Consider the following 24,102-nt stretch of genomic DNA (forward strand, 5'->3'; position numbering starts at 1 on the left):
GGGTCTTGAGACTGATAAGTCCAATTAGGTTCAACTGCAGGGATAGCAGTGTCTGCTGCTGAATGGATATTAGGGTTCTGGGCATGTAGAAGGTCCGCATGATCTCTTGCAGCCTGCCGGATTCGAGTGTGTTCATGATTGGTCAGGGTGGATGTTAATACATAGTACACATCTGCCCGAGTAAGTGGTAGGTCTGAGTCAAGCGAGTGAACTCCTTCCTGTATCTAGCAGGGTTTTCAGAAAAAGAGCCCAATCTATCCTCTATTTGGGACATATCTGTCACTGAGAAGGGAACACGGACTCTGACCGTACCTTCGGCTCCCGCAACCTCCCAGAGAGGGAACATGTGTTTTTCTGGGAGATTTTTAGACCTTGTATGGGTAGGGGATGGCAGGTAAGAGCGGGGACTAGTGCGTGGGGTCTGAGGAGGTGGATCTACTGGAGGGGCAGCTGGACTTTGTGGGGAGTCAGTTATGGGGGCAGTGGGACTTTTCTGAAGGGCACTTGATGGGATAGCAGTGGAATTTTGGGGAGAAGGGCCTGATGTGGGGATTATGGGGCCCCAGGATCTGTAAGGAGGGGGTTCATTTGCTATTTCTAGGGTTGTAAATGAGGAAGAGAGTTGAATGTCTATAAGAATTAATTGTAAAGTGGGACAAGGTTTGCAAAATGAGGGGTTTGAGTGAAGGACAAGAAAGGCTTTGAGGTACAGGACCTTACTCCATTTGCCTTTTGGCAATAAATGATTTTTTAATTTTTGGAGAATTTCTTTTTTTTTGTGATTCAAGAGTTTATTGAGACACACCGTCTCTGGGCTGAGCCGCGGTGGACGTTTGGAGGGCAGCTGATCCGCAACCTGCGAGCCGCCTCCTGTGGAAGCCTGAGCCCTCCGTGCAGCTTTCTCCCTTTTTCTATTACCATGTCCACCAATGAGAATGCTAATTCACTAGCTGCCCAGCTTAAGAGTTTCAAGAACAGTACAGAAATGAGACGGCGCCGCATAGAAGTTAATGTGGAGCTGAGGAAGGTAAGAAGGATGACCAGATGCTGAAAAGGAGAAATGTAAGCTCCTTTCCTGATGGTGCTACTTCGCTACTACAGGAAAACCGCAGCAACCAGGGCACTGTGAATCGGTCTGTTGATGACACTGTCAAAGGCATAAACAGCAACAATTTGGAGAGCCAACTCCAAGCTACTCAAGCTGCTACGAAATTGCTTTCTCGGGAAAAACAGCCCCCCATAGACAACATAATCTGGGCTTGTTTGAGTCTGAAATTTGTGCCCTTTTTGGGCAGAACTGATTGTAGTTCCATTCAGTTTGAGTCTGCATGGGCTCTCACTAACATTGCTTCTGGAACATCAGAACAGACCAAGGCTATGGTGGATGGAGGTGCTATCCCAGCATTCATTTCTCTCTTGGCATCTCCACACGCTCACATCAGTGAACAAGCTGTGTGGGCTCTAGGAAACATTGCAGTGATGGTTCAGTTTTCTGAGACTTGGTTATCAAATATGGCACAGTGGACCCACTGCTGGCTCTTCTTGCATTTCCTGATGTGTCAACTTTAGCATGTAGTTACTTACATAATCTCACCAGGACACTTTCAAACCTTTGTCACAACAAGAATCCTGCACCCCCATTAGATGCTATTGAGCAAATTCTTCCCACTTTAGTTAGTCTCCTGCATCATGATGATCTAGAAGTACTAGCCGATACCTGCTGGGCTATTTCCTACCCTACTGATGGTCCAAATGAACGCATTGAAGTGGTTGTGAAAACAGGAGTTGTGCCCCAACTTGTGAAGCTTCTGGGAGCTTCTGAATTGCCAATTGTGACTCCTGCTTTACGAGCCATAGGGAATATTGTGACTGGAACAGATGAACAGACTCAAGTTGTGATAGATGCAGGTGCACTTGCAGTCTTTCCAAGCCTGCTAACTAACCCCAAAACTAATATTCAGAAGGAAGCTACGTGGACAATGTCAAACATCACAGCTGGCCAACAGGACCAGATACAGCAAGTTGTCAATCATGGATTAGTCCCATTCCTCATTGGTGTTCTCTCTAAGGCAGACTTTAAGACACAAAAGGAAGCTGTATGGGCTGTGACCAATTATACAAGTGGTGGGACAGTTGAACAGATTGTATACCTTGTTCATTGTGGCATAATAGAACCATTGAAGAACCTCTTAACTGCTAAAGATACCAAAATTATTCTGGTTATTCTGGATGCCATTTCAAATATCTTTCAGGCTGCTGAGAAACTAGGTGAAACTGAGAAACTAAGTATAATGATTGAAGAATGTGGAGGTTTGGACAAAATTGAAGCTCTACAGAACCACGAAAATGAGTCTGTGTACAAGGCCTCATTAAACTTGATTGAGAAGTATTTTTCAGTAGAGGAAGAGGAAGATCAAAATGTTGTGCCAGAAACTATCTCTGAGGGCTATACCTTCTCCAAGTTCAAGATGGGAATCCTGGGACCTTTAACTTCTAGGCTGTACAGCTGAGGCATAAAGTTTGTTGTGTACTATGTTCGGTATAAGTTTGTCTTACTGTTTCCCTACTAAGAGCCTTTTTAAAATGTGCTTTGTTATTACAGCACTTTTTACAACAAAACTAAACTTGAACAGTTCCAAACAGTACATACTGTATGAAACTTGTCCTCTAAATGGGTTTCTTATTTCTATGTGGAATTTCTATCTTACAGTGTTCTGTAAATAAAGATTAAATTCCACCCTTTTCTTCTTTACTTCAAAAAAAAAGAATTTATTGAGTCATACAAGCAAAACATACTGCTAATTGCATTAGTAAAAGATCAATGTAAAAACACTCCACAATTCTGCAACTGTCAATTTAAAAAATTTTGTTCTAGTGGTTGAAAGGACCAGCATTGTGTTCTTGCCAGTGAGTTAAGTTGTACAGAACATTGTTAGCACTAGCACAGTTTACAGACCCTCACAGACCCAAAGGAACATCATTAGGCAAAGCTACAACAGGAAGCTTGTGTCCATTCTATGAGGTAAATAGGGTCAGTATTAGTCACATGACAGTGTTGGTAATCTGGCAAGACAGTGATGTTAAGAAAGTTCATAGTTGAAGAATATCTAAAATATTTTAAAAACTGTAAAGCTGCAACACATGATTTTTACACCTACTAGAAAACTAAGGAAATCACTTATTAGTTTTGAATAAAGTAACATGAAAACAGGAATGCACTTTTACTAAACTACAAAAAAAACTAATGCATTATCAGAAAGATTTATAGTACAAGTAGGAGGCATATTGCTCATTAAGAGGGGTTCTATGAGAAAAGCACTTACTAAGTTAGCGACTATGAGAATGGGCAGTTTGAAGGTGAATTAAATGCCCAATTCTGGGAGGGATGGCAAGTATAGGAAAATGGAAAAGCTTAAGAAAAGACACTTAATACCCACCTTTCTTCATCTACTTCATTTGACAGAAATTAACCTTTAAAAATCTTTACCTGTGATACTTTTCTTCAGTTGAATTACTCCATGTACAATGTAGTGTAAATTAATCTCCACTTCATATTTAGGCAAAATATTGTCTTCATCCTTTGATCACGTTGTGTTTCACACACTCCACCCAGCACACCCACGACTAGGAACAGAATACTTCATTAGAGGAAACGTGAATGAGAGTTCTGTTCAGTCTCTGCAAAAGCTAGTCAACTGATTCAAAAGAAAAAAAAAAAACTCACTATGAAATCAGAAACTTATCCAAAGAGCTGAGAGAGTTATGCTCAGTTTCATTATGACATATAGTACAGTTACGTGATGAATATGAGCTGATAAGTTATTGATGTGTTAATCTGCAAAATGTCATTAAGGAGGCTGTGCTGCTTCACATGATCTGAAACTACTCCGAAAGCATCTGCACCTCCTGACTTTAGAAGTGCCATCTTCTTAGACAAAGTTCTCCCAGCAGTTTAGTGCTCTGTGTTCTCAGTACAACAGTGCAACTTAGTTCAGAAGGTATTTTGGCAACTCTTAATCTGAGCAAGAATAAGGGACTTTTGAAAAATAAGACTTTAAGAAGGCTTATCATTTTAGGGCTAAATTTTAAGAGAATGTGAGTTTGAACTCATAAAACAAACCCTTAAAATTACCGATGGGTTCAAAATGGTTTTATGGAAAAATTAATCTGTAACAAAAACTCAGCATTGAGTGCAAAGGCTCCACCGTTTTTGAGCAAAGCATACAAAGGTTCCAAGGGGCAGGACCAAGAATGAGAGACTTGGACATTTACAATAGCCGGCATTTTCTCTTCCTCTTCTTGACAGGACATGGGCAGAGGACTGCTGGGATAGCTTCACCAAACACAATGGTGTGGTACCTCCGGATACCACTTTGCACAGTCATTTTCAAATGATGCAGTACTCACAAGGGAAAAGCAAATTAAGGAAACATCTGTTTGGGGATAGGGGAGGGGGCACAATCTGTCTTAATTTTCCTGTCCAGCTGTATCCCATAAGCCCATAAGATTGACTGGTTTCCCATCTATCATAACATTGGCAGAACAGCTGTCAAAAACAGTAGGGATATACTCTCCAGGAAATGCATTGGTTGTATAACTGATCAGTAGGCAAGTACCTACGCCGCCTTCTCCCACCACTACACGCTTGATGGCCTGCATCTGAGACAAAAAGCGGTGGGCTCGGGAAGTGGCAGGTGGGTGGACTTGCTGCTGCGGGGCGCGGGGCGCAGGGTGCCAGGCCGCTGTCCATGCTGCGTCGCCCTCCACGGAGTGAAAGCTGAAGCCCGGCAGCGGCCACCACCCAAAGCCGAGGAAAACTCTAGAGAGTTTGGAGACTGTCTTGATCAAAGGTTCCATATTTGGGCCATTGGTGCAGATTATCTAATTAGTATTGTGGCCAAATTCGAGTGCTGAGCTCAATGAAGTGTTTGATTCTGAGGTCAGTTTGGGAGTAAAAGATTTAAAATTGCAAATGAGACAACCCAAAGGGGAGTCCCATGGAATTGACTGACTGAGTCCCATGTTATGGGGGGTGATTGGGGGTCAGATTGAAACCAAAACATCCCCTGGATTCTTTCCGACACCAAGCTGAACAGTGCCACCAGAAATGTGGGACTGTCTTCACCCCAATTTCAATGGTGGGGGAACCGCCGGGTCCCATGGGCTGGTTTCCCCTCCTCCTCCTGAGCTGCACCTCCTCTCTCCGTTTTACTTCAGGGGCTATCTTGCAGGAATATTATTTTCCGTAATCCTTCAAGAGGTGTGTGCCAGTGCACCTGGCTGACTTTGCTCTTCTGAAGACTTGGAAAAGGGACTCACACACCAACCTGTCACTCCCCAGATGGAAGGACTCCTTCCAGGTCCCACAGGGACATCTCGAGGGTTGTCAGATTCCAGGGCCAGACATGACAGGCCCCCTTTCCAAGGATAAACCTGTCCCCCTTGAGCTTTTACAGCCCAGGACCACTTGCCACCAGGGAAAGAGAGAAAGGATGGCTCTTCACGTGAGCCTCTGGAGATGGATGGGTCCTTTTCAGAAGCACAAGGGCCCTGTTTAAGCTGCTCCCCTGTGTACGACGTACCAGGACTCTTGCTCCTCTGCTCTAGTGGGACCCGTCCTTTTGGCTGTGGGGATTGCTCCGTTCACGAGGAACCCACCCTGGCTGGGGGGTCTGTCTTGGCATTTCTGGTCCTCTTCCTCCTCCCCTGGGGCTGCCTGCTGGGCTGCTGTGAAGCAACACATATACCAGGAGGAGCCGCTAGATGGCAGCACGTGCCCGTAACTGCGCTCCTGTTGCTCCTCCCCCACTTTCTCACGCCTGGGGGGTAATAACTCTCTTCACCTGTTGCGTGGAGACAGGATGAGAGGGAAGAGCCTTCCTCTCTAACATTGGATTTGCCCTTATCAGCTCACTCTGGGGGAGACATCAAGCCAATATTAAGGGGTATTTGGGCAAATGAGACTAACATGATTCTAAATCTCCCTTTGATGGCTAATGCCATCCATCCAAACCTAAGAATTAAAACTCACCTCCTCATAGGACACCCCCCAAGGACTTTTTAGCCTTTGGCTTTGACCTGGTGAATAATGTAGCTGGGTACAATTTCAATCACTCCGGATAACCTAGATGGGAACCTTCTAAATCTGGCTCCATTCTCATGGTGTTAAATACCTCTGGTACCTTCTCTCACTGAGGTGAAGTTGGAGATTCCTGCTGTTACCATCAGTGTACTTGGTCAAACTGCCCAACACCCCTGTAAGTCATCATCATACAACGCAACTGGTTTTTCTGAGTGTACCTGTGTCCCACCCCCTCCACTGTAAATGGAAAATGGGTAAACAGGTTACATTAGCCAGAGTAGTAAAGTCCTCCTTACAAAGAGGACCTTCTCTCCATCAAGCAAATGCACTAGTGACACCTCATTAGCTCCTAAAGATAAAATAGATGTTGGTCTCGGATTCATTTTGTCCTTGTGCTGGCAGCTTAGCCCAGGGGCACTTCTCCACTGAGCTTCAGCTCCAACACTTGCTATTCTTCATTTTGATACCAAGTGTCACTAAGTTGCTGAGGCTAGCCTCCACCTCCTATTCAGCCTCCCACATTGCTGGGAGTACTGGCATGAGTCACCACACCTGGCAGACATGCTGCTCTTGAACTCTGAATTCCCTGCTTACCTAGAAGAATGTTCTTTGTGACACACACAGAAAACCCTCTAGGTTCCGTGAGGCAGAGACTGTAGAGCGCATCATTGGAAAGAGGGACTTGACCCTGGGGAGGAGGATGTGTGGTCACTTCAGCAGACAAAATACAAGCTCCCACCGATGACCCCAAGACTCCATCTCTATGCTACAGAGGCACCTGGGAAGGGAGGTCCAGGTCCACCTGCAGCTGGGGAATCACCTGAATCACATCACTTTCTGGACTGGTGAGAGGAATGACCTGCAGGCCGTGACTGACACATCAGAGCCACAGGAGTCATGGCCGTCAAGCTGCACAAGACCTGAAATTGCTCCTTATATCCTTGGACTTGGTAGCCCAACTGGTGATGGAAAATAGATCAGATTATTTGTTGGCTCAGGAAGGTGGATTGGGCTGTGGCAAATACCACCTGCTGTTTTCATGTCAGTGTGTCTGGACCATAGAAACTGGTGCTGATAAGGTTGTACGCAGTGATACTTGGCTGACAACTGCTTACCCAGGTAGTGCTGGGCTCTGTGGGAGACTATGAAGCTTCCTCCCCTAACTTCACCTGGGTCTTACCGTGATTAGGACTCATGGTTGCTATCATTAGCCCTCAGCTTCTACCTCCTGGTAAGATGTGTCTCTTATAGGGGACAGAAACTCCAGATCAAGATCATGCTCATGGACATCAGATTTCCTACAGCACAGACTCCCCCAACCTCCCCTCCACCTAGTCCAGGCAGGCAGACACCTTCAATTCCTGGCTAGGTAGGGACATTGCCCTTCTCCAGCCAGAAGCATCTCTGGAAGATTAACTCTCCCCTTTATCAAAATATTAAGGCTGGTCTGGGGACATAGCTCAGTTTGTAGAGTGTTTGCCTTTCATGCACAAGGCTCTAGGCTCAATCTTCAGCAACACACACACACAAACACACACAAAATTAAGAGTAAGGTATCAGAGTCTCTGGGGAAGGGAGGGAATGAGACAGGAAAGGGGGAAGTAGGTGCAGATGCACATCTTGCTCAGTGGGCACTTTGAGCAAGTGGCAGGCAGTTGCTTAACTAAAGGGATCCACTCTAGACATGAGCAGTTAGGTGCCTTCTGCTAGCATCTGGCCTGGATCCAACTGGCATCCAGCATCCTCTTCAACCACGGATATCCTGCTAGCACCTAACTGGACAAAATAACATTTGATCTAACCAGCATGACCACACCTTTGAGCCAGGGACACCAAGAAGCAAACTGACCCCTACTTTACCTACTTGCTTATTGAGGCTGAACACACATGTACCCGCAGACCCCTGAGCTGCATGATGACATGCCCGTGAAGTTGACTGGGGTTCCACAAAGGGACCTCCCAGTTCCAGGGAACCTCATCATGGTCGATCCCTGCTCAGGAATAGAAATTCCCCGACACAACATAACCCCAACTTTCTAACCGCTTGCAGAGTGAAATCCTTAGGCATCCTGCCTCAGCACCTAAGAGTGTTCCACTCTGAAAACGAATTCGCCAAGCTGTCACTCTGACTCTCAAGCTTGGGAATACATTTCACCTTCTCAATCTATGATTTTATTATGGCCTCATGGAGTGGGCTGGTCTCTGGGTTGAAATGTGTCATTTTATTCCCTCTTGCTTCCATATAAGTCCATTTCCTCCCCTACATTGAATAACTGTACTCTCCTGTAGGTATGTTTTTGTTTTCTTAGGCAAAAATGGGTAGATAGACAGAAAAGGCAATAAGGAAACCTTGGTATGGAGCCAGCTGTCTCATCCCAAGTGTCTGACCTCTGACAATATGAGGCACTCCCTCATTATTTTCTGTTCCATTATGTCCCGACAGTCTAATAGATGTCCTTTTCTTTCCTAGTTCTGGGGACTGATCCTGGGGATTGTTTATCCACTGGGAATAAACAAAAATAATATTATATTTTATAAAATTATATCACATATTGTTTACTACATTTAGTTTTTATAGGTATTCCCACATCCCCAGTCACATCCCCAGTCTTTTTTTTTCCCCAGTCCTTTTTTTATATTTAAATTTTAAGTCAGAGTCTCACTAAGTTGCTGAGACTGGCTTTGAACTTGTAGCCCTCCTGCCTCAGCTGCTGAGCTGCTGGGATAACAGGTGTGTGCCATTGCATTTAAGCAAGATGTCCTTTTCTGATGTGGGGTGTTGTCTATATGGACATTGCGTCTGATACTGCCTGAGTACGCGTTCTCGCACTTACAGGGGATGAAACAAGAAGAACCCGTTGAATACAGTGAGAAGACAACACCAGGTCTGAAAGGCCAGGATTGAATTTTGCTTAAGCAATTAAATCCCAAATTTTCAATTCTGCAAAGAATTGAAATTAATTTAATTATGTAACAATTAATGAAGCATATCAGGTATCACCACCCCAAAGACCCTTGCCATAATTAAGCTTCTCTTCATGTCACAAAGATTTTTACAAAGAGTGTTAACAGGATTTCTGCAGAAAGCTCAATGTGATTAGAAGCTTCCTCTTTCTTGTAAATGCCAGGTTTGCAGACAAAACATGTGAAACCTCTGTCAAGCCTAAGAATGTGGGACAAAGACTATCAAATTACCACCCACTGACATGTAACCACCCCACTGAGTACAACATTTGCCCCTGGACTTCCAAAGAATTTCAGGCAAGAGCCACACTCTGGACCAGCTGGTACAGCCAATGGACCTGCTTTCTGAAAATTCCTGGGGTGTCCAGCCTCTTCTATCGTACATCATTAATAGTAGGTAGTAATATTAGCATCTTGTAGTTACATTTAAAATTGTATTTTATCAGGGCTACGGTTGTGGCTCAGTCGTAGAGCCCTCGCCTAGCACTATGGGGGACTGGGTTCGAGCCTCAGCACCGCATAAAAAAATGAATAAATAAAATAAAGGTATTAAATTAAGAAGGCTGCAAATGTGGTTCAGTGGTTAAATGTTCCTAGCTTCAATCCGTGGTATCAAAAAATTAAGCAAAAATAATATTACATTTTATAAAATTATATCACATTGTTTACTACATTTAGTTTTTATAGGTATTCCCACACCTGGGAGGGTGGACCTAAATGGATATATGTCAGTTATCCTTTATGTTAGGTCAGATCCAGTCTCCGGGAAGATGCTGGGACTGGAAAGGGCTGTAGTTGGAGACCATCCCTAAGGTTCTATTCAGCCAAGAGGGAGGTTCTCTTCTGTCACTCAGAGTTCACGGGCGGGTCCATGATCACTAGCCAATCAGAGACATGGGGTGGGGCTGCAGGAACTGTCCAATCAGAAGCGAGCTGGAAGAGGGCAGAAACCTTCCACTTTAAAAGAGCTTCCTTCCTGGAGCCACCATAGTGTCCAGCTCGTGCTCCTAAGAAAACCTCCTAGTGGCTCAGCCTGTGCACTGTGACGTCCTCCTTCTGCGGGCTGAGAGCCCCAGAACCCCGGCAATGGTGAGTGTGGAGGGCGTCGTTCCCGGAGCGGGTCTCCGTGAGTTGAAGGGACGAGTCGCTGTGGAAGGAGCCGGGGCTCCGGCGTCCCTGCGGCGTCTGCGGTCGAGGCCCGCTGGCCCGCTTGGCCCGGCCGGAGCGTCTGTGGGCCGCGCGGTCCCCGCAGCCCCGCATGTCCCCGTCCGCGGTGGCGGCGGGAGGGTCGCGGGGAGACTGGGACTCGGTGTGAGGCTGACGCGGGTGCCCAGTGCGTCCCTGCGCCTCAGGGAGACCTGGTGACCCTGAATTCCGGAACGCTGGGGAGCCGGCTCTAAAGCCGGGACTGCCCCTCAGCCCGGGGCGTGTGGGGCCGGAAGCGAGCAGACCCCTAGGTCCTCCTCCACGGGGCCTCCTGAGGGGAGGTCGGCGCCCGGCTCCGCGGTGTGAGGACAGATGCGAAGGGAGGAAAGCAGAGCTGCGTGTAGGAGTCGAGCAGCTGAGGGGAGCCCGCCGTGACGTCCGCAGGCTCCTCAGCGGTCAGCGGAGGAGGACCTTCTCCCGAGAGGGGCGCGGAGGGCGCACCAAGAAGGTGGTGGGTGAAGGGAGGCTGGCGGGTGCGGCAGCATCTTAGATCCCAGAGCCTTTCGCCCTGATGGTTGCGTTGTGTTTGTTTGGTACCGGCCTTGAACCCAGGTCCTTAACCACTGAGCCCTATCCCAGCACTGCCCCCGCTTTTGTTTTTGTTTTTGTTTTTGTTTTTGTATTGGGTATTGAACCTGGGGACACTTTACTACTGAACTGCACCCCCAGCCCTTCTTATTTTTTATTTTGAGACAGGTCTCACTAAGTGGCTGAGGCTGACTTTGAACTTGAGAACCTCCTGCCTCCGCCTCCCTAGGCACTAAGATGTATCTTGAGTTAATTGATCACCCTGACCTTCAGCATTTTTCTTAAGTGATCCTTCGTTTTTGTGAAATTGTTTTTCTCTGTGTCCAACTTTTTGTTCTGTAGCAGTAGTGTTGTTTTTAATTTGAAATTGATTTTTTATGTTTGGTTTATAGAAAAAGGATGGATTTTTGCATATTAAGCTAGTGTGTGTTTTACATCCTTGCAACACTCCCATATTAATTCCAGGAGTTTTTGTTGGTTCTTTGGGATTTTGTGGGTAGGCGGTAATGGTCTGTGTGAAGAGTCAGTTTTTGTTTGTTTTCAGTCTCAGTGCCTATCATTATTATTTCTTATGCTTTCTCTGTACCTATTGGTTTGATCTTAGGGTTTTGTTGTTTAGCTTGTTGAGGTGATCAGTTACATGAGTTGACTTTTAAATGTTGGTCGTTCTTAAATACTTACAATAGGGGCTGGGGTTGAGTGTGGTTCAGTGGTAGAGCACTTGCCTAGCCTGTGTGAGACACTGGGTTCGATTCTCAGCACCATGTACAAATATATGAAATAAAGATCCATTGACAACTAAATTTTTTTTAATGATGATAAATTTTAATTGTTCGTTGACAACTAAATATTTTTTAACTACTTAAAATAATTCCTACTTGGTTTTGTTGTATCATTCTGTTTGTATAAGGATAGATGTAAGTTACCATTATTTTTTGGGATTTTTTCTTCTTTCTTTCTCTCTCTTTCTCTCTTTCCTTCTTCTCTTCTTCCTCCCTCCCTCCCTCCTTGCCTTGTTTCCTCCTTCCCTTCTTCTCTCCCTCCCTCCTTCCTTAATTCCTTTCTGCAGTGCTGGGGATAAAGCCAGGGACTCATACAGGCAGGTGCTGTACACTGACCTTTCCCCAGTCCCTATTGAAGATTTTTTCATCTTTATTCACCAAAGCTCTTTGTCTTCTCTTCCCCCTCTTCTGTCCTGCGACTCAAACCCAGGGCACTATCACTGAGGTACAACCCCAGTCCCTTATTTATTTTTGTTGTTTCTTATAATGTCTGTCTAGTTTTGGATCATGACACTATGGGCCTCATACATTATTAAGTAGTACTTTTGAATCTATTGCCTGGAAGAGATTGTGATATTTGATGTTATTAAATGTTAGTCAGACTAGAACAGAATGAGACCAGTGGGCCTGGTTCTCCCTGATTTTGAGTTGCTATTATTTCAATTTCTGTAGCACATAGAGCCTTATGTACATTGTTTATCTTTCCTGCTGTGAGGTTTTGTGGATTGTTTCTTTCCAGAAATTGGTGATTTCTTCCAAGTTATTTTTGTGTGCTTTGAGTATCTTGCTCTTGTTTTGCCAGTTATCTGATGTAGTACATTAGAGTTGAGGTCTTTTCTAACATATGCATTCATTGTTCTAAATTTCTCCCTATGCACTGCTTTTTCTATATCCCACAAGTGATGTTAAGATGTTTGTTTCTTTTCACATATTGTGAAATACTTAAATTTCTTTGGTGTTGTTTCCTTCGATGCATGTGTCATTCAACCATGTAGTGTGTAATTTCTTGGACATTCTCCAGTTGTGTTTATGCTATTGATGTCTGGCTTCATTTCAGTATGGTCTGAACGTGAGCAACTGTATGATTTATAGCTGGGACTTATGCAGTATGAACAAAGGATCTTGAGTAGGGGTAACAGGAGATGGAGAAAGTCACAGAGACAGAGAACCCAGAGACATTTTAAACAAATCTGGGGCCAGGTGGGACACTGTCCTGTAATGGAGGAACAGTGACCCAAAACTAACTCTGCAAGTTTATAATATTGGGGCTCCTAATCAGGAAGTTTAACTCTGGGGACATTGTAAATTGTTCAGTTCTTGTGACTTACTAAGAGGCTTCTTTGTGTACTATAAAGTTACAGAGCTAGAAACTTTTTGAGGCAGTCCTGCTCTGTACCCAGAAAATCCACTGTACTGGGACATTTGATAGCTGTTAGCATCAGAGTGCCATATCAAGGCTGTTCACATCCTCACCTTTTGGCAATGAATGTTTCCCAGGCTTGGCTTTTGCCGACACAACAGGATCAGCCCGTGACTGGTTTCTCTTCTGCTGTCCACAGTTTGTGCTTCTTTAGATTTGTTAAGGTGTGTCTTGTAGCTCAGAACACGGTCCGTGTTGGTAAATATTCTGTATTGTGGTAGAGCAAGATGGGAACTTTAGCAGTTTAAGAGCTGACAGACTGACACCCAGAAGCTCTGCTTACTGACACTTAAACATAGAGGCTTGCGGTAACTAACAGGTCCCTGTAAAAGATAACTGCAGTAGCAGAAGCAGGAAACCAAGCAATGGGGACAAAACAGTTCCACTTTAGGCTTAGTGCAATAAAAGTTCCTAAGCTGTATGATCTAAGAGTCCCTGGGCTGTTGACAAGCTTGCACCCATGTAAGAAATGTAGAATGCACCTTCCAGTAGAGTGGCACCAACTCCCTTGCCTTGATGTACCCCAAATGTGGTGTATAAAAGTAAAAGCCCTGCTGTGCTCAGGGCTCAAGTTTGGGTATTATTGCTCTGGGCCATGTTACCATGAATGAAGTGTTGCCTCCATATCTCCACCCCCTCACTTCCCACTACAGTGTGATCTTGAGAAAATGTATACTAAAGGCAGGATATAGCTCAGAGTTAGACACACTTAGCTAGTACTTGCAATCATTGGATTCAATCTCCAGCAATACAAAAGGAGGAGGAGACAAAAGTAACATACTCTGTTGTTGTTCTATAAAAGAAGATGTGTCTAGTGGATGTCTGATGCTCTTAATTTCAATTTTGCCATTACTAATTTTCTGCCTTCTTGATCTGCCAGTTGCTGATAGAGATATGCTGAAATCTCAAAATGTAATTGTGAATCTGTGATTGTTCCTTGAGTTCTATGTTTCTGCCTCATGTGGTTTGATCCTCTGTCTAGGAGAGTATATAGTAAGGATTGTTATGTCTTCTTGGAGAATCAGCTGTTAGATCATTATGTAGTCCCTTTGTTCCTTATTATTTTGTTTGAGGTATAGTGTGATTAGTACAAAATCAGTAGAGCTTCCAAAAGTGTTGTTGGGTCAGTGGTTTGTATTTAATTCATCATTGTCTTCATGTTGATCTTATTTTAGAAATTTTATACATTTTTAATAGCTAAAAATCGAATACGTTTGTAATTTCAAACATGATGCTTTCAGCCAGATATTGTGGGGCATCTACCTGAATGGCTTAGGAAGAAGACGGGAAGTCCAGAACAACCCTGTGCAACTCAGACCCTGTCTCAAAATAAAAATTTAAAAATGCCTTCAGAATGTAACTCACAACTGAATGCTCCTGGTTTCAGCCCCATGTATACACATGTACATACACACACACATACATATATATCTCACACAAACAATATTAGCCATTGATGCATGGCTAAATTGAGCTTCTCATGAAATATAGTGCTTCCCAAATCTTTTCGGGGATGAGAGCACTTTAAACATAATTCTGTAATGATTTTTCAGAGTATAATACAATGATCTTCCCTGTAGTCACCATATTATATAATAGATTTTTTTAATTTAATCTCCTATGTAACTGAATTTTGACTCCTGAGCTGCTGTCTTGATAGGTGAAAATGTGTTTTTCTTATAAAGTACACAAGGTTGGGTCTTGTTTTTTGTCATTCTGTCAGCAGAACATTCCCAGTTAAAGTGATTATTGATATAGTTGAACTAATAAATATATTTGTAACTACTTTTTGTTTGTTTTACTTCATGTGATCACTGTTCCTCTATCTTTTTGCTTCTCTCTAAAGAACTTATTTCCATAAGGTAAGCCAAGGAGACACATTGGTGAAAGTCTCTGAATTTTAGTGTTTGTTATTTTCCTTCTTCAGCATGCATAATTTCAATCATTTAACTTCATATTTATTGACTCATTGTTCTCCTTGCTCCAGTATGCCATGCAATACTGATAGTGATGGTGTCATAAGTTGTTCAAATTGCAAATTACTATATGTTCTTTTTTGTTTGTTTGGTGGTACTGAGGATTGAAGCCTTTTCACAGAGCTATGTCTCCAGCCCTTTTTTATTTTTTATTTACTGTTAGGGTTTTGCTGCATTGCAAAGGCTGGTCTTGAATTGTGATCTTTCTGTCTTAGTCTACTGACTCAGTGGGATTACAGAAGTGCACCATCTTGCCCAGCAAATGTCTTTGTCAACTAAGTCAGATTCTGAAGTTTCTTAGAAATGACTTTTCTTATTCATTTTTCCTATTGTCAAGCCTTCTTTATTATCATTATTATTATTATTCTAATTATTATTATTTGGCATGGGGTGATGAACCACATAGGGTAGTTTAATGAATAAGCCATATCCTCAGCCTTTTTTTTTTTTTTTTTTTTTTTTTCTATTTCATTTGGAGATAGGGTCTCACTCAATGTCTTAGTGCCTCTCCAAGTGACTGAGACATGTTTGAAATTACGAACCCTTGCCTTAAGCTCCCTAATCTTTGGCATTATAGGCATGCACCACTGCCCCTGGCTCTTTATTATTCTTAGGGGGTTTTTTTGGTTATAGTTGATATGGGAACATTTGAAGAGTCTAATGGGTGTCTAAATGAATTAGATACACCTTTTTCAGTGTTTGAGCAGAAATATTTGATGCAGTTAAATCTGATTTCAGCCCCTGGTTTGAAGGTTATGGTAAAATTGAAACTACAGTGGCAGTGAAGTGCATCAGTTTATCTTCACATTTCTAAATAAACCTTTCTTGTTTCACTGTGATCTTCAATAATTATGTTTATTTGACTTTTTCCTCAAGTAAGGACACAAATCTCCATGGTGTTTTATACTGAGTGAAGATATTTAGTGTGTCTTTATCCTGTGTTCATTTTTGTTCTGTATATTAATCGTGTGTTTGTGGATAAGAGTAGTGGGAATCAAACCCAAGGCCTTGAACATACTAGGCAATGCTGTAACACTGGCCTACGTCTTCCAGCCCTTTTTTATTTTGAAATGGGGTCCCCTAAATCACCCATGCTTCCATGGATTTTGGGATCCTCTTGCCTGTGCCTCCCAAGTAGCTACTAGTATAGGTATATGCCACTATGCTTTGGAGCACACTAATTCTTTTTTATCCCATAAATTGCAAAAATTTCCTACATTGTTGTTTGTCTTTTACTTTTCTACATTTTCATAGATTTACATTGCTCTACTTATTTTTTTTTTAGGAACTATTACTTTTTACAATTGGGAAGTACTCTTATTTCCTGTTTAAGGTATTTGTGTCTTCTCAGACTATCTGGTATTGTCTTTCTGATTTCAATTTGAATGTCATCCTTGTAATAGAGGGGAACACATGGCATGTCTGGAAAATAGATACCTTTTTGTCCCTGTCTCGACGGTTAGAGGGATTGGGCTGTCTGCTACTGTCATACAGTGCCTGCTGTGTCATGAATCAGTTTTTTTCTGATCACATGTGGGTTCACTGAGTGCTCTTTTCTTTTTCATGGTCTGTTTGTTAATCTTTCTGTATAGTGTATTCTTCTAAATACACTATTGGTTTCAAAATGTGTTAAGTATATTAGTCAAATGATCTCTTTCTTATTCCAATGAGTTTAAATATTCTTAGACATTTATTATGCCTGGAGGATTTGATAAACTAGTTTTTTTTTTCTTTGTTTTCCTCCTTTGTGTGTGTGTGTGTGTGTGTGTGTGTGTGTGCGTGTGCGCGTGCCTGTGTGTGAGTGTGGTTCAGGGAATGATGCCACAGGCCATAAATCACTGAGTGACATTCCTGCCTTTTTAAAAAATTCATTTAATTTACTTATTTTTTTTATTATTTTGAGATAGGGTCTCACTGAGTCTGAGTTGCTTGGATTATAGGCTTGTGTCACTGCATCAGGCATGAACAGTTTTTTGTGTTCCTAGGAAAAGGACTTGTTATTGACATTTTGCAATATTATAATTCTATGTGAGAGGTGACATTTGTGGTGACACTGAAATCTTTCTAAGAACAAGTGCCAGTTTTCCCCTTCTTTTATTGTGCTTTGACATTCTCCAACAAAAAACATTAATGATTACCTATTAGTCTATTGAATTATTCTTCATGAGTCTTATTTTCTATTTTATTCAGGTGGATGCACAGGAATTTAGGTACAGGCTTCCAGTGGTTGTCCCTTAGTGCAATCACAAAGGATGTACTGAATTCCCTAAATGAGGAGTTGTAAAAAAGGGTTCTAAATCTCATCTAACAGACCTGTTCCAAAGAGATTGATCACCCAGACTGTATTTTTGGGCCACTGAATTAGGGAACTTCTGATGAGCATGTCAGAATATTGAAAACATGTACAGGACCAACAGGACTTAAACAGGCTGCATCTTATTGGGACAAACTGCTTGGGAACCCCAATTCCCTCCTTGCAGTTAAGCTGGTGATGAGCATCCCAACCACAATTTCCAGATACCACCAAATATCAAAGTTTGTTCTCAAGCATTTCTAAGAATATACTGTCTCAGGACAGCTGCTGTTATTGAGTGCAGTACATAGTTGGATTTGTTGTGAGACGTGCTAGAGACCAGTGTACAAAGAGATTTGGAGTGACCCTGCACCTTGGCGACTGTTCTTTTCTCTCTGTTACTCTACCAAGTAGGTAAAGTCCAGCTTCAGAATTGCCATGTGAGAGGATGTGAGCATGGCTGGAGAGTGAGAGTGTGACAACCAGGTGATGGAGTATTGGGAGGACCTAGTGTCATGTGAAACTCTCACACAGTGAGTCCAGGTCTCCAGTGCTGTGTGTCTCATTTCCTCCTGGCAATACCTATGGGATGTTTTAGGAGTCAGTGACCTTTGAGGATGTGGCTGTGAACTTCACCCTGGAGGAGTGGGCTTTGCTGGATCCTTCCCAGAAGAAGCTCTTCAGAGACGTGATGCAGGAAACCATCTGGAACCTGACCACTATAGGTAAGGGTGACCCACTTTCCTCACTTAGTCAATCAGAGAACTGTTGTTACTTGCTGATCATTGCTGTTCCATGATCTGGAATATGGAAAGCCCACATTTGGTGACTATACTGGCATGGTGACATTACACAAGAGATCTGCAGGTCTCTGATAGTTTTTATCTAATGTTAAAGTAAGTGATAATCCTTTTTCTGCATTTAGGAAAACAATGGAAAAATCAGGACATCATCAATGATCACTGCAATTCCAGAGGATATCTGAGGTAATTAAACTCACAAGAGAAGGCATTATCCCTCACAAATCTTGGAGTGACTTATAAGAAATTATGAAAGGTAGGAAATGATACTGGTTCAAATGGACTTAATCTCAGTTTTCTTACAACAGTGCCTACAGGTTGAGCATCCATAATTGGGAAGTTCAAAACCCAAAGTGTTCCAGTGTGGGTACCACCTGCAGCACTAACATGATGCCAACAAGTGACATTTTCTGATATTTTATTATATGCAAACTGTGTTCCCCGAACAAATTATTCAAAATGTAAGAAGTTGCCTTCAAGTGGGACCCATTTTGAAGATATCTTACTATGTATATTCAAATATGACAAAATCCAATCTGAATTTTGTCCTATGCATTTCACGTAAGTAGTGCTGAATTGTAATTCAAAGTGATAAAAATCTTTACGGTAAACTGAATACTTAACTTGGAAGGAGTATTTAGAAACATGAGTGGGGCAGTGATACACACCTGTAATTCCAGCAACTTGGGAGGCTGAGGCAGGAGGATCACATGTGTGAGGCCCACCTTAGCACTTTAGCGAGGTCCTGAGCAACTTCTGTGGAATGTAGCTCAGTAGTAAAGCTGACACAGCATGAAACTACTTCTTCCGGTAAATTACTGATAAACAAATCCTTAATTTTGTGCTTTACATTCTTTGCAGAATTCAAGAGGTAGAGAGACTCTGTGAACAGAAAGAAGATAGTCAATGTGGAAAACTCTTCAACCACATCATAGATTCTCTTATACATAAGAGAAGTTCTTCTGGAGTAAAACCAAGTGAGCACCATGTATATGAAGTCCTCATTGCTGATTCACCTCTAGCGGTGCCCCTGACAGCTCACACTGGACACAAAGGACATGAGTATCAGGACCATGGAAAGAAGCCATATGAACATAAGGAACATGGGAAAGACTTCCATTATTGCCAACATTTTCAGAAGCATGAAAAAACTCACACAGCAGAGAAATCCAGTGTGTGTAAGCACTGTGGAAAAGCTTTTTGTTGTTTCAGATCTCTTCAAACGCATGAAAGAAATCACACAGGATGTAATCAACATGTGTGTAAGCATTGTGGAAAAGGCTTTATTTCTGCCAGGCATATGAAAACACATGAACAAATTCACAGTGGAGAGAAACCTTATAAATGCAAACAATGTGGGAAAGACTTTAATCTTCTCAGTTCCCTTCAAAGACATGAAAGAAGTCACATGAGAGAGAAACCCTATGTATGTAAGCAATGTGGAAAAGCCTTTAGTTCTTCCTATTACATTAAAATCCATGAACAAATTCATAGTGGAGAGAAACCCTATGTATGTAAACATTGTGGGAAAGCCTTTCCTTTTCTCAGTTCCCTTCAAATGCATGAAAAAATTCATAGTCAAAAGAAACCCTGTGTATGTAAGCAGTGTGGGAAAGGCTTTAGTTCCTCCAGCTACATTAAAATACATGAACAAATTCATAGTGGAGTTAAACCTTATGTGTGTACTCAATGTCAAAAAGCCTTTAGTTCTTATGGGTACCTTAGGAAGCATGAAAGAGTTCACAGTGAAGCGAAACCTTACACATGTAAACAATGTGGGAAACCTTTCAGACATTCTGATGCAATCAGAAAACATGAGAAAACTCACACTGGTGAAAAGCCCTATGTATGTGAGCAATGTGGAAAAACCTTTCGTTCTTCTTATTACATTAAAATCCATGAACGAATTCATAGTGGAGAGAAACCCTATGTATGTAAACAATGTGGGAAAGCTTTTCATTTCTTCAGATACCTTCAAAGACATGAAATAATGCACACTGGAGAGAAGCCCTATGTATGTAAGCAGTGTGGAAAAGGCTTTAGTTCCTCTACTCACTTGAAAACACATGAACAAATTCACAGTGGAGAGAAACCCTATACATGTAAACAATGTGGAAAAGCCTTTAGTTCTTCCTATTACATTAAAATCCATGAACGAATTCATAGTGGAGAGAAACCCTATACATGTAAACAATGTGGGAAAGCTTTTCATTTCTTCACATGCCTTCAAAGACATGAAATAATGCACACTGGAGAGAAGCCCTATGTATGTAAGCATTGTGGAAAACGCTTTAGTTCTGCTAGGCATATGAAAACACATGAACAAATTCACAGTGGAGAGAAGCCTTTTAAGTGTAAACAATGTGGAAAAGAATTTACTCTTCTCAGTTCCCTTCAAAGACATGAAAGAAGTCACATGAGAGAGAAACCCTATGTATGTAAGCAATGTGGAAAAACCTTTTGTTCTTCCTATTACATTAAAATCCATGAACAAATTCACACTGGAGAGAAACCCTATACATGTAAACAATGTGGGAAAGCTTTTCATTTCTTCAGATACCTTCAAAGACATGAAATAATGCACACTGGAGAGAAGCCCTATGTATGTAAGCAGTGTGGAAAAGGCTTTAGTTCCTCTACTCACTTGAAAACACATGAACAAATTCACAGTGGAGAGAAACCCTATACATGTAAGCAATGTGGAAAAGCCTTTAGTTCTTCCTATTACATTAAAATCCATGAACGAATTCATAGTGGAGAGAAACCCTATGTATGTAAACATTGTGGGAAAGCCTTTCCTTTTCTCAGTTCCCTTCAAATGCATGAAAAAATTCATAGTCAAAAGAAACCCTGTGTATGTAAGCAGTGTGGGAAAGGCTTTAGTTCCTCCAGCTACATTAAAATACATGAACAAATTCATAGTGGAGTTAAACCTTATGTGTGCACTCAATGTCAAAAAGCCTTTAGTTCTTATGGGTACCTTAGGAAGCATGAAAGAGTTCACAGTGAAGCGAAACCTTACACATGTAAACAATGTGGGAAACCTTTCAGACATTCTGATGCAATCAGAAAACATGAGAAAACTCACACTGGTGAAAAGCCCTATGTATGTAAGCAATGTGGAAAAACCTTTCGTTCTTCCTATTACATTAAAATCCATGAACGAATTCATAGTGGAGAGAAACCCTATGTATGTAAACAATGTGGGAAAGCTTTTCATTTCTTCGGATACCTTCAAAGACATGAAATAATGCACACTGGAGAGAAGCCCTATGTATGTAAGCAGTGTGGAAAAGGCTTTAGTTCCTCTACTCACTTGAAAACACATGAACAAATTCACAGTGGAGAGAAACCCTATACATGTAAACAATGTGGAAAAGCCTTTAGTTCTTCCTATTACATTAAAATCCATGAACGAATTCATAGTGGAGAGAAACCCTATACATGTAAACAATGTGGGAAAGCTTTTCGTTTTCCCAGTTGCCTTCGAATGCATGAACAAATTCACAGAGGGAAGAAACCCTATGTGTGCAAGCAGTGTGGAAAAGGCTTTAGTTCTTCTAGTGACATTAAAACACATGAACAAATTCATAGTGGAGAGAAACCTTATAAGTGGAAACAACGTGGGAAAACCTTTCGTTTTCCCAATTGCCTTCAAATGCATGAACAAATTCACAGTGGGATGAAACCCAATGTGTGCAAGCAATGTGGAAAAGGCTTTAGTTCTTCCAGGTACCTTAAAAAACATGAACGAATTCACAGTGAAGAGAAAAACCTATACATGAAAACCCTAAAGAAATAGCCAACTAAAGGAGAAACCAAGTCAACTTAAAAGCCAAAAATAAGTCAAAATGACCAGGAATACAAGTCATATATCAATAATAACCCTGAATGTTAATGGCCTAAACTCATCAATTGAAAGACATAGACTGGCAGATTGGATTAAAAAGAAAGATGCAACAATTTGCTGCCTTCACGAGACTCACCTCATGGAAAAAGATGCCCACAGACTAAAGGTGAAAGATTCGGAAAAAAAAAAAAAAAAAACATACCAGGTACACAGACTCAGTAAAAAAAAGCTGGAGATTTCATCCTCATTTCAGATAAAGCAGAGTGAAAGCCAAAGTTAGAAGTAATAAAGAAGGACATTTCATACTACTAAAGAGAAGCATAAATCAGCAAGACATAACAGTCATAAATATTTATGCCCCAAACAATAGTGCATCCATGTATGTTGAAACAAGTACTTCTCAATTCCCAGAATCAAATAGACCAAAACACAATAACACTAGGTGACTAACTCACTGCTGTCATCATTGGACAGATCTTCCAAACAAAAATTGAAAAAAGAAACCATAAAACTCAATAACACAATCAATAATTTAGACTTAACAGACATATAGAATATTCCATCCATCAGGGAGCAAATACACTTACTTCTCAGCAGTACTTGAATTCTTCTCTAAAATACACCATACGTTATGCCACAAAACTACTCTTAGCAAATACAAAAAGATAGAGATACTACCTTGCATTCTATCAGATCATAATGGAATGAAATTAGAAATCAGCAATAAAATAAAAAACAGAAACTACCCCAACACCTGGAGACTAAATAGTATAGGATTGAATGATGCATGGAAAACAGAAGACATCAGGGGGGAGATACAAAGAATTCTTAGAGGTAAATGAGAACAATGATACAACATACCAAAATTTCTGGGACACTATGCAAGCAGTACTAACAGGAAAATTCATTGCATGGAGTGCATTCAATAAAAGAAGAAAAAGTCAATAATTAAATGCCCTAACATTACATCTCAAAGCCCTAGAAAAAGAAGAACAGGTCAACACCAAAAGTAATAGAAGACAGGAAATAATTAAAATCAGAGCTTAAATCAATGAAATTAAAACAAGAATACAAAAAATTGACAAAACAAAAGTTGGCTCTTTGAAAAAATAAATTGATAAACCCTTAGCCACTCTAAGGAAGAGGAGAGAGAAAACTCAGATTACTAAAATTTGTGATGAAAAAGGAAATAACACAACAGACACTATTGAAATACAAAACATAATTACAAACTACTTTGAAAATCTGTACTCCAACAAAATAGAAAATCTCAAAGGCATCAGCAGGTTTCTAGAGACATGTGATCCACCCAGACTGAATCTGGAGGACATACCCAATTTAAATACAGCAGTTTCAAGCAATGAAATAGAAGTCATCAAAAGTCTACCAACCAAGGAAAGTCCAGGACCAGATGGATTCTCAGCCAAGTTCTACAAACCTTCAAGGAAGAACTCATTCCAATACTCCTGAAAGCATTCCATGGAACAGAAGAGGAGGGAATCCTTCCAAACTCATTCTATGAAGCTAATATCAACCTGTCTGGTTTTGATCATCCAAAACCAGACAAAGACATATCAAGGAAAGAAAACTTCAGACCGATACCCCTAATGAGCATATATGCAAAAATTTAAGTGTAATTTACCGCATCAACAGACTTAAAGTTAAGAATCACATGATTATTTCAATAGATGCAGAAAAAGCATTTGATAAAATACAACACCCCTTCATACTCAAAACACTATTAAAACTAGGGATAGTAGGAACATACCCCAACATTGTAATGGCTGTCTATGCTAAGCCCACGGCCAACATCATTCTAAATGAAGAAAATTGAGATTTAAAAGGAAATGGAATTTAGGCTGGAGATGTCGTTCAGTGGTAGATCACTTGGGTTCTATCCCCAGCATCAGAGGAAGAAAAAAAGAAAAGTGGGAATTTGGACGTTGTGTGTCTGGCCATGTTGATTCAAAAAAGGGGAGGAGGCAGGGTGCAGTGGCAGTCACCTGTAATACCAGTGTCTAGGGAGGCTGAGTCAGGAGGATCACATGTTGAAAGCCAGCCTCAGCACCTAAGCAAGGCCCTCACAACTGAGCGAGACCCTGTGTCTAAATAAAATATAAAAAAGGAGCTGGGATGTGACTCAGTGGTTGAGTGTCCCTGGGTTCAATCCTCAGTACCATAAAAAAGGGCTCCCCCTTTTT

At 41.6% G+C, this 24,102-nt stretch overlaps 1 protein-coding gene, 1 long non-coding RNA gene and 1 pseudogene across 3 annotated transcripts in view; 2 read left to right on the forward strand and 1 right to left on the reverse strand.

The window, feature by feature from the left end:
* Positions 1–24,102, reverse strand: part of LOC306646932 — a 332,017-nt gene that overhangs the window by 26,982 nt on the left and 280,933 nt on the right. The gene's annotated exons all lie outside the window — the stretch shown is intronic.
* LOC306645882 (importin subunit alpha-1-like) lies at positions 920–2,694 on the forward strand (annotated as a pseudogene). The gene has a single exon. The product of its transcript is annotated as an importin subunit alpha-1-like (transcript).
* LOC306646919 (uncharacterized protein) lies at positions 10,009–22,621 on the forward strand. The gene is made up of 4 exons (XM_079115776.1): positions 10,009–10,135; positions 17,850–17,976; positions 18,177–18,237; positions 18,913–22,621. Exons 1-4 carry the CDS (start codon positions 10,133–10,135, stop codon positions 21,851–21,853), a joined length of 3,132 nt encoding a protein of 1,043 aa, XP_078971902.1. The 5' UTR covers positions 10,009–10,132; the 3' UTR covers positions 21,854–22,621.

The sequence above is a fragment of the Sciurus vulgaris genome, assembly GCF_902686455.1.
Source record: "Sciurus vulgaris genome assembly, chromosome: 16".
Lineage (NCBI taxonomy): Eukaryota > Metazoa > Chordata > Mammalia > Rodentia > Sciuridae > Sciurus > Sciurus vulgaris.

Coding starts and splice junctions, on each gene's coding strand:
- LOC306646919 (XM_079115776.1), top strand. Junction 17,977..18,176: donor CTGGAACCTGACCACTATAG/GTAAGGGTGACC, acceptor TTCTGCATTTAG/GAAAACAATGGAAAAATCAG. Junction 18,238..18,912: donor AATTCCAGAGGATATCTGAG/GTAATTAAACTC, acceptor CATTCTTTGCAG/AATTCAAGAGGTAGAGAGAC.